The 10347-nt window shown below is 48.6% G+C and overlaps 1 protein-coding gene across 1 annotated transcript; it reads right to left on the bottom strand.

Moving 5' to 3' along the window:
- Window positions 1-3865: 3865 nt before the first annotated feature.
- On the bottom strand, window positions 3866-5961 carry LOC119355467 (protein THYLAKOID ASSEMBLY 8, chloroplastic-like). Its single transcript, XM_037622270.1, has 2 exons — window positions 5602-5961; window positions 3866-4616 (listed from the first exon to the last, which is right to left on the bottom strand). Exons 1-2 carry the CDS (start codon window positions 5908-5910, stop codon window positions 4224-4226), a joined length of 702 nt encoding a protein of 233 aa, XP_037478167.1. The 5' UTR covers window positions 5911-5961; the 3' UTR covers window positions 3866-4223.
- Between the last annotated feature and the right edge of the window lie 4386 nt (window positions 5962-10347).

Raw genomic sequence — 10347 nt, forward strand, 5'->3', positions numbered from 1 at the left:
CACGCGCGCGCGGGCGCGCCGCGGGAGGGGAGGGGAGGAGAGGGGGAAGGGAGCGGCCGGCGGCGGCGGGGGTGGGAACCCTAGTGGAGCGGGCCGCTACACCTTTGGGTAATTATTGCAAGGATGTGCCAGTTTCAGTTTATTTATAAGCCTGTGTTCATGATCCAGGGGGGCTAAGTTTGTGCTAGTCATTTCACTCCAGAGCTTAGCTCATTTCCAGAAAAAAAAGACACGATTTTGCATTTCAAATAACTTGTTGAGTATAATAACTATACTTGTAGAAACCGTAATATTCGTGGATCTGTGACTTGCCGTCCTGGCATCAAATGATACATTTCTTCCAAAATGCTTCCGAAAATGAATATTGTGTATGAACAATATTTGCTACCTTCCAAGCAACGTCACTTGCATTTGCCAAGTAGCTAGTTTCCCCTTCCAATAGCAGCAGATCATGGGGCCATGCATGACCGAGGCCGACAAACGATTTTGCATTTCAAATAACTTGTTGAGTATAATAACTATACTTGTAGAAACCGTAATATTCGTGGATCTGTGACTTGCCGTCCTGGCATCAAATGATACATTTCTTCCAAAATGCTTCCGAAAATGAATATTGTGTATGAACAATATTTGCTACCTTCCAAGCAACGTTTTGGTTGCGCAGAACTGTTGCTGAAGCAACTTCCAATGAAGCTTGGATCAAAGATATCAATGGTCAGATCAACATTGACACTTCCCTGCAGGTGGTTACCTTGTGGGAATTTATTTCTCAAACCCCGACGATCCATGGCGCTGAAGATAAGTGGACCTGGACCTGGGATTCAAAAAAGGATTATTTTTTTGGCAAAGCCAGTATATAATGCTTTTTTTTTCTATTAAGAACACGCAGGAGATCTGCGTGCCGATATCACAGCGGCGATCAATTGTAGGAGTTATTTTTGGCAGCACTTTGATGTGTTAGAGTCAAGAGTGAAGACCCTGAAATCCAAAATATTTCTAGCCATTGCTCTCCAGTCTCCAGAGCTTAGCCAAGTCAAGCAGATTTTGTAGCAATTGCATTTGCCAAGGAGTAATAGTTTTAATTCAACAAATAATTAGTGCCTTTCTGGCTTATATCTGAAATATATCCTTATGTTGCACATTCACCTTGCATAATGAGTATACAAAATTTCAGAAAACTGCCAGTACATTTCAGGTTGCTTATACCTGTTTAGAGATTATAATTTCCGAGGATTGGTGACAGAAAAGTTGTAATCACCTAATCATAGTGCGGAAACTTGTATAGGTGTTAAAATTGGCACTCCCTTATTTTGTTCAATGCACATACAAATTTAGAGTCGTTTTCCCTTCTATAAATTGGACTGAACTGAAGCACGAGTAAATTTCAATGCTACTGATGACTGGAATATTCATGATCCAGAGGACTAAATTTGTGCTAGTCAATTCGGTCCAGAGCTTAGCAATGACTGGTAGATCTTGTAGCACTTCACTTGCCGAGCATTTAGTTTCCACTTTCTGTTAGTAATAGCAGCAGATCATGACGAGGAAAGTTTTTTGTGTGTTCGAAACGAGGCCGGCAAACGATTTGGCAGCACAGATAACTTGCTCAATATGATCTCCACACTTGGATCCATCATCCATGTATCTGTGACTTACCATCCTAGTGTCTTTTTGTTGGAGGAAAATGCTGTCCACAACTGCACATTGTGTAGGAATCTACCACTGCTGTTACAGAGAGTCCCAGCAGGAGGCCAGAATCAACTATTCCCAGGATTTTTAGAAGCTTATTCACTTTCGATGGACAAAATCTCTGATTTGCATTGGACTTGGCCTTGGAGAACACGGCGGAGAACACCACTGCTTGCCATCCACGATCGTGCCACTATATATACAGCAAACCCGAAACCTCCCATGACTCGAACTCCTCTTCCCTCCCAAGCCCAACAGGAGCTCTTCGCTTCGCAACCCCCTCCATCCCCATGGCGACGCCGCAACCCGCCGGGCTGGCGCTGCGGGCAGGAGCGGTGTTCAGGCCCAGCGGCCGCCAGCTCATCACGCTGTACCTCGGCCGCAACGCGCTCCGCGGCGAGCTCCCCGACGCCGCCGTCATCCCCGGCGGCTGCGTCGTCACGGCGGGCGTGGACGTCTTCGCCGCGAGCCCCGGCGCGCTCCCCTTCCAGGCGAGCCACAGGGGGGCGCACGGGGAGGTGTGGGGCTACTTCGCCGCCGCGTCCCCGACCGCCGACAGCGCCCAGCCGGCGCCGGGCGGGTGCTGGGTGCGGCACGGCACCGAGAAGCTGTACGAGCTCAAGGGGGAGGCGCTCGGCTACCGGAGCAGGTACGCGTTCTACGTCACGCGGGCGGAGCGGGCTCGGGTGGTGTGGACGCCGACGCGGTGGCTGATGAAGGAGTACCGCCTCCACAAGGGCGCCGCCGTCTTCCGCAGCAAGCTGCCCGACCACCCCAACGCCAACATGGATTTCGTGGTCCGCAAGGTCTTCACGAAGCCGGCGGTCCCCGTGCCGCCGCCTGCCCGCTCCGGCTTGGTGGTCCGGCGGGTAGGAGGCAGCGTTCCGTCGCGCCAAGCCCGACCAACCCGGGCGGCGTTCGTCAAGGCCCGAGGTGGCGCTCAACCGATACTGCCGTGTGCCTGCCGTGGCGAGACGCTCCGGCCAGGAGGAAACCCCCTTCCGCCGCGCTCGGACCGACCACCTAAGGTCATCGCGAAGCCGGTGCTCCCCGCGGCGCCTCTGATCCTTGCACCGCCTGCCCACTCCAACGAGGACGCCGGCAACCGCAACGACAATGCAATGTCGTGGACGCGCGTCGGCGGGGAGTGCAACTACAACTACAAGGTACCCAGCGGCCGCCAGATCATCGTCGAGTACCTCGGCCCCAAGGCAACCACTGGCAAGATCGCCGACCGCGCCGCCCCGGGCTTCGTCGCGGAGGGCGTGGACATCTTTGCGGCGAGCCCGGACGCGCTCCCCTTCCCGCCCGGCCACAGGAAGCAGGACGGGGAGGCGTGGGGCTACTTCTTCGCGGCGAAGCCTGCCAGCAGCATGCGGCGGGCGCCCGGCGGGTGGTGGATGCAGTACGGCGACGCGAAGGGGTACGAGTTCCGCGGGGAGGTGTACGCCCGCCACCGCAGGTTCGAGTTCCGCGCGGCGCGGGCGGACGACGGAGGCGGCAAGGTGACGTGGGAGCAGACGCGGTGGCTGATGAAGGAGTACGCGCTCCACAAGGGCGCGGACGCCTTCCGCGGCGCGACGACCGGCCCGGCCGGTGCCAACATGGACCTCGTGGTCTACAAGGTGTTCACGAAGCCGGTGGTCACTCCACCGCCGCCACCTGCACTCTCGAGCGAGGCGGAGAACCAGGCGAGGAAGGGCGCTGGATCTAGTTCAGACTCGGATGCGCCCAGGATTGTTTTCGACATTGATCTGAACAACTAAGCGCCCACGCCCGGGCTCGCTGTAGCAGAGGTCTCGTTTGATCCACGCACGGAACACGGAAGGGAATTAACCCAGCTGGAGGCATCTCCGTTGCAGCCAGCAAACGTTCGCCAAGGTTTTGATTTGCCTTCCATGGATTTTCGTTGGCAGCTGCATTGCTCTCTGAAAGTGGAGAAACTTGTACAAGTGAGAGTTGGTAGGAATGTTCCCGTTTGTTTCTTTACATATGATGACATTTTGATCTGTCTATCCTTCTATGGTCATCTTATACTCATACTGATTACTGCAATTGGCAAGAACAGATGAACTGTTATGTTTACTCCCAGATAGCTGTAAGACATCTTATCTTTCTTCAAGGCAGATGGTGCCTACATTTTCGCAAGCAAGTACGTAGCCATTTATACTGAAATGAGATCATGAAAATATATCAGTAGTTTGATTGTACACATCAGTGTGACTGTACATTCAGAAGTAGCAATGTGATTGATTATACACAGAGAACCTCTCGAAGGAAAAACTAACAAGTTACACTCCTAGAGAAAAACATGAACTGACGAAGTTGCAGCCTGGAGGTAGCCCTTCTTTACTGAGTATTTATAAGTCTAGGGTAGATAATGGTACTAGTAACTCATCACTACTTGTTGCACAAAAATTCTGCTGGGTCCAAGATCATGGACTTCCATTCATCTGTTCTAACACTGCATAATAGACTTCATAAACGACTCCCTTCCGACATGGCCATACAACATCCTGTTAAGAACGAACTGCTCAAGTCTCAGTCGTCTCCTCTTCGTCAAAGAAGTCCCAGAGGGCACCATAGTCACTTTCTGCTTCCAACCTCATCTTAGCAGATAGATCCATCTCTCCTAGGGATTCAAGACCCTTGACAAGTGTTATGTATGTTGTCCTGTCAGGTTCCGTGTCCCATAGTTTCATAAGACGGAAGCAGTCCATTGTTAATTGTGTGAACTCAGCATCTAAGAGTGTCTTCAGAAGCAGATTGAAACCATCCGTGTCAGGTTCCAATTGTTCCCTCTTCAGATACGAACAGGCTTTGCCAACCTCGGACCTCAATCCTTTCCTAGCAAGCACTGTAATAAGATCAACATACCAGAACAACCTAGGCTTGTACCAGTGCTCCTTTCGAATCTCCTCAAAGACCTGACATAGATGACAAAACAAGAGGCATCTTAGTGTGCATTTCTCAGTTCCAGTCAACAAGTATCTGCTTGCCAGCATCATCTATTAATTAATCTAAATGCAGATAAGAATAAAAACTGTGCTAATGAATATGCAGTAAATTGTCATGCAAATACCCAAAAGAAAGCATTTACAAAACATATGATAATGGTAAAAGGGCAACAACAACAGACTAGATTAAGGTAACCCCGTGTACTGCCAATGAATTATCACCATTCATGACCAGCAGGCCCTCTCGCCAACGGCACGGGCACACTGTGTGGGACGCAATATCACTAGTTAGTATCTTTTGTGTGTTTTGGCATGTTCGGTCTAATAATATGACCACCACATGCAACTAGTGTCTCCGTTCTTCTTGATGAAAAGGCAGCACAACAGCCGGTTGCTCGACTAAAATTTATAACTCATGTAAATTTCGCACGTACAGCATTCGTTATGTAGAGTAAGAAAAACGTGCTATTTAAGATTCTTGTTGCAAGAATGATAAGGAACTATACCCACATTCCTCACTTCACAGATTTGTTCCTTCTGGTATGGTTGAGAAATGTCATCTATAGCACACCTACTGCAGCCATACAATGAAACAACATTGGTATGGAGCAAAGCAGGAACAATTCGGAGATCGGTGACTCATAAGTGGCCAGTGTACAGACTGTTTCCCAACAATGGTAGGTGATCTAAACAGACAGTTCGTGAATAGCCTAGGTTTCCTATAGTGACAAATCGGTGGAAATTGGTGGAGCAGGCTAGAAATACAAGTATACAACCTATCCACCATAATGTACAGGAATGCTCATAATCAGCAACTGTGAGTACACAACAGGCTAATCAACCATGTGAAAATATCTAGCTGAATCGTCAGTAATTTTGGTGCTCAGATTAAAATCCTGTGAATCCCAACTAATACACTCTGCTCCCAGTACTGCACACACAGCTTGGGTTATACCTTGAGTGCCAGGTGGGCCTCGCCCTGCGCCGCGAGCTCGCGGAAGACGGCGACCATGTCGGCCTTCAGCAGCCGCCGCAGCTTGGGGTCCGTCGCGACGGCGCTGCCGGCGGGGGCTCCAGAGAGGGTGGCGCGCTTGAGCGACTGGACGGCCTGGATGGCCTCGGTGCTGAGGTAGCGCCCCCGCTGCATCGGCTTCCGGTTCTTGCCCCGGTCCCGCATCGTGATGGTGGAAGATGTGCTCCGGCGAACAGCGGCGGTGGAAGTGGCTAGGCGGTGGGGTGAGAAGGCGAGCGACGAGGAGAGCATCGCCGTGCGGCGGCGGAAGTGCGGTAGTTTTGGATGAGGTGCGCATCAGGGAGAGAGGAAAAAGAATCACTGAATTTTGTTTTTCTTATTGGAATATATATGAACCTTTTTTTTTCTTGCAACGGAAACATTTTGCCCTGCAGCTGAAACTCCTAACCAAAATCAGACCAATACTTTCCTATTGATGAAAAGAATACATTCTACTTTGCCACACTATTTGAGCCGCACTTCCCTTCCTTCTTGTAACGCCCGGATAATTAAGCTACAGTAACCACCCACTAATGTTACCATGTCATCGCAATTACTTCTTAAAAAAAGCCTCGCTTCGTTACAAATTGAATTCAAATTCAGTTTAAACTAAAGTCAAATTAATATTTTCCTAACAACAAAATAAAATTGTTCAAAGTATTGCAATAATCCCAAAGCAATTATAAAAGCAAAACCAACATCTTATAAAATATTTAAATGTCCTAAAATAATAAAAACAGTGACCTAAACAGTAAATTAAATGTTGTTCTTAATTATAAAAATACTAATATGTTTTATCTAGGTGCCAAACTTTTTGTGGCAGAGGCCTAAGTAGTAATACTATTTTAGGAACTAAGTTTATAATTATATGACTAAAAATAAAAAGAAACAAAAATAAAATAAAACAGAAAAGTAAAGAATTAAACAAAAATTGCTAGACACGTGAGGCCTACTGCTATAGGAGGAGACCCAGCCCACCTCCACCTCTCCTACTAGCTCACGCTACAGTGGGAGCGGGGGATCGTGGCGGCCATCCACGCCTCTAGGGCCGCCGTGTCAAGCATCCAGTGCATCCCCGAGGAGGATAAGTTCGTCCCTTACCCCATCGACTAATCCTAGCCCCTCACTTCTCCCTCCTCGCGCTGCCTCTTTCTCCCCCGCAACGACCGGAGTCGTCGTCCCCGTAGCCTTCGTCGCCCACGCGCTCTCCGTCGTCCTCGCGCCCCGCCGAGGCGTCCAGAAGCTCCGCCAGCGACCGCTACGTCCTCCTCGACCACGAGCTCAAGCCAGGACCCCCTACATCATTGGGATCGAGCTTCGTTACCTCAGACCCCCGCCGGCGTTCGTCTTTGACTCCGGCGCCGTCGAGCCCTCCCCAAGCCCACTTAGCACCTCTACAGGATCGTTGTGAGCCCCTCTGTCGATTCTTCGCCTTTCCCCGTCATTTTTGAAGGAAATATGCCCTAGAGGCAATAATAATGTTATTATTTTATTTCCTTATATCATGATAAATGTTTATTATTCATGCTAGAATTTTATTATCCGGAAACATAATACTTGTGTGAATACATAGACAAACCAAACGTCACTAGTATGCCTCTACTTGACTAGCTCGTTAATCGAAGATGGTTATGTTTCCTAACCATAGACATGTGTTGTCATTTGATTAATGGGATCACATCATTAGGAGAATGATGTGGTTGACATGACCCATTCCATTAGCTTAGCACACGATCGTTTAGTATGTTGTTATTGCTTTCTTCATGACTTATAGGTGTTCCTATGAGTATGAGATTATGCAACTCCCATTTACCGGAGGAACACTTTGTGTGCTACCAAACGTCACAACGTAACTGGGTGATTATAAAGGAGCTCTACAGGTGTCTCCAAAGGTGAATGTTGGGTTGGCGTATTTCGAGATTAGGATTTGTCACTCCGATTGTCGGAGAGGTATCTCTGGGCCCTCTCGGTAATGCACATCACATAAGCCTTGCAAGCATTACAACTAATGAGTTAGTTGCGAGATGATGTATTACGAAACGAGTAAAGAGACTTGCCGGTAACGAGATTGAACTAGGTATTGAGATACCAACGATCGAATCTCGGGCAAGTAACATACCGATTACAAAGGGAACAACGTATGTTGTTGTGCGGTCTGACCGATAAAGATCTTCGTAGAATATGTAGGAGCCAATATGAGCATCCAGGTTCCGCTATTGGTTATTGACCGGAGACGTGTGTTGGTTATGTCTACATTGTTCTCGAACCCGTAGGGTCCGCACGCTTAAAGTTTCGATGACAGATATATTATGAGTTTATGAGTTTTGATGTACCAAAGTTAGTTCGGAGTCCCGGATGTGATCATGGACATGATGAGGAGTCTCGAAATGGTCGAGACATAAAGATTGATATATTGGACGGCTACATTCGGACACCGGAAGTGTTCCGGGTGATTTCGGAGAAAACCGGAGAGCCGGAGGGTTACCGGAACCCCCCCCCCCTCGGGAGAAGTAATGGGCCATATGGGCCTTAGTGGAGAGAGAGAGGGGCAGCCAAAGGTGGGCAGCGCGCCTCCTCCCCCCTGGTCCGAATTGGACTAGGAGAGGGGGGGCGGCGCCCCCCTTTCCTTCTCCCTCCCCACGTCTTTCCCCCTCCTAGTAGGAGTCCTACTCCTACTAGGAGGAGGACTCCTCCTTGGCGCGCCATAGGGGCCGACCGGCCTCCTCCCCTTGCTCCTTTATATACGGGGGCAGGGGCACCCCTAGACACACAAGTTGATCCACGTGATCATATTCTTAGCCGTGTGCGGTGCCCCCTTCCACCATAATCCTCGATAATATTGTAGCGGTGCTTAGGCGAAGCCCTGCGGCGGTAGTACATCAAGATCGTCACCACGCCGTCATGCTGATGGAACTCTTCCCTGGCACTTTGCTGGATCGGAGTCCGGGGATCGTCATCGAGCTGAACGTGTGCTAGAACTCTGAGGTGCCGTAGTTTCGGTGCTTGATCGGTCGGGCCGTGAAGACGGACGACTACATCAACTGCGTTGTCATAACGCTTCCGTTGTCGGTCTACAAGGGTACGTAGATCATACTCTCCCCTCGTTGTTATGCATCACCATGATCTTGCGTGTGCGTAGGAAATTTTTTGAAATTACTACATTCCCCAACAGTGGCATCCGAGCCTGGTTTTATGTGTTGATGTTATATGCACGAGTAGAACACAAGTGAGTTGTGGGCGATATAAGTCATACTGCTTACCAGCATGTCATACTTTGGTTCGGCGGTATTGTTGGACGAAGCGGCCCGGACCGACATTACGCGTACGCTTACGCGAGACCGGTTCTCCCGACGTGCTTTGCACAAAGGTGGCTAGCGGGTGACAGTTTCTCCAACTTTAGTTGAACCGAGTGTGGCTACGCCCGGTCCTTGCGAAGATTAAAACAGCACCAACTTGATAAACTATCGTTGTGGTTTTGATGCGTAGGTAAGATTGGTTCCTGCTTAAGCCCATAGCAGCCACGTAAAACTTGCAACAACAAAGTAGAGGACGTCTAACTTGTTTTTGCAGGGCATGTTGTGATGTGATATGGTCAAGACATGATGCTAAATTTTATTGTATGAGATGATCATGTTTTGTAACCAAGTTATCGGCAACTGGCAGGAGCCATATGGTCGTCGCTTTATTGTATGCAATGCAATTGCGCTATAATGCTTTACTTTATCACTAAGCGGTAGCTATAGTCGTGGAAGCATAAGATTGGCGAGACGACAGCGATGATACGATGGTGATCAAGGTGTCGCGCCGGTGACGATGGTGATCACGACGGTGCTTCAAAGATGGAGATCACAAGCACAAGATGATGATGGCCATATCATATCACTTATATTGATTGCATGTGATGTTTATCTTTTATGCATCTTATCTTGCTTTGATTGACGGTAGCATTTTAAGATGATCTCTCACTAATTATCAAGAAGTGTTCTCCCTGAGTATGCACCGTTGCAAAAGTTCTTCGTGCTGAGACACCACGTGATGATCGGGTGTGATAGGCTCTACGTTCAAATACAACGGGTGCAAAACAGTTGCACACGCAGAATACTCAGGTTATACTTGACGAGTCAGGCATATATAGATATGGCCTCGGAACACAGAGACCAAAAGGTCAAGCGTGAATCATATAGTAGATATGATCAACATAGCGATGTTCACCAATGAAACTACTCCATCTCACGTGATGATCGGACATGGTTTAGTCGATTTGGATCACGTAATCACTTAGAGGATTAGAGAGATGTCTATCTAAGTGGGAGTTCTTTAGTAATATGATTAATTGAACCTAAATTTATCATGAACTTAGTACCTGATAGTATCTTGCTTGTTTATGTTTGATTATAGATAGATGGCCCGTGATGTTGTTCCGTTGAATTTTAATGCGTTCCTTGAGAAAGCAAAGTTGAAAGATGATGGTAGCAATTACACGGACTGGGTCCGTAACTTGAGGATTATCCTCATTGCTACACAGAAGAATTACGTCCTGGAAGCACCGCTGGGTGCCAGGCCTGCTGCTGGAGCAACACCAGATGTTATGAACATCTGGCAGAGCAAAGCTGATGACTACTCGATAGTTCAGTGTGCCATGCTTTACGGCTTAGAATCGGGACTTCAACGATGTTTTGAACGTCATGG

This window comes from Triticum dicoccoides, chromosome 2A (assembly GCF_002162155.2).
Source record: "Triticum dicoccoides isolate Atlit2015 ecotype Zavitan chromosome 2A, WEW_v2.0, whole genome shotgun sequence".
NCBI classification, from domain to species: Eukaryota; Viridiplantae; Streptophyta; class Magnoliopsida; order Poales; family Poaceae; genus Triticum; species Triticum dicoccoides.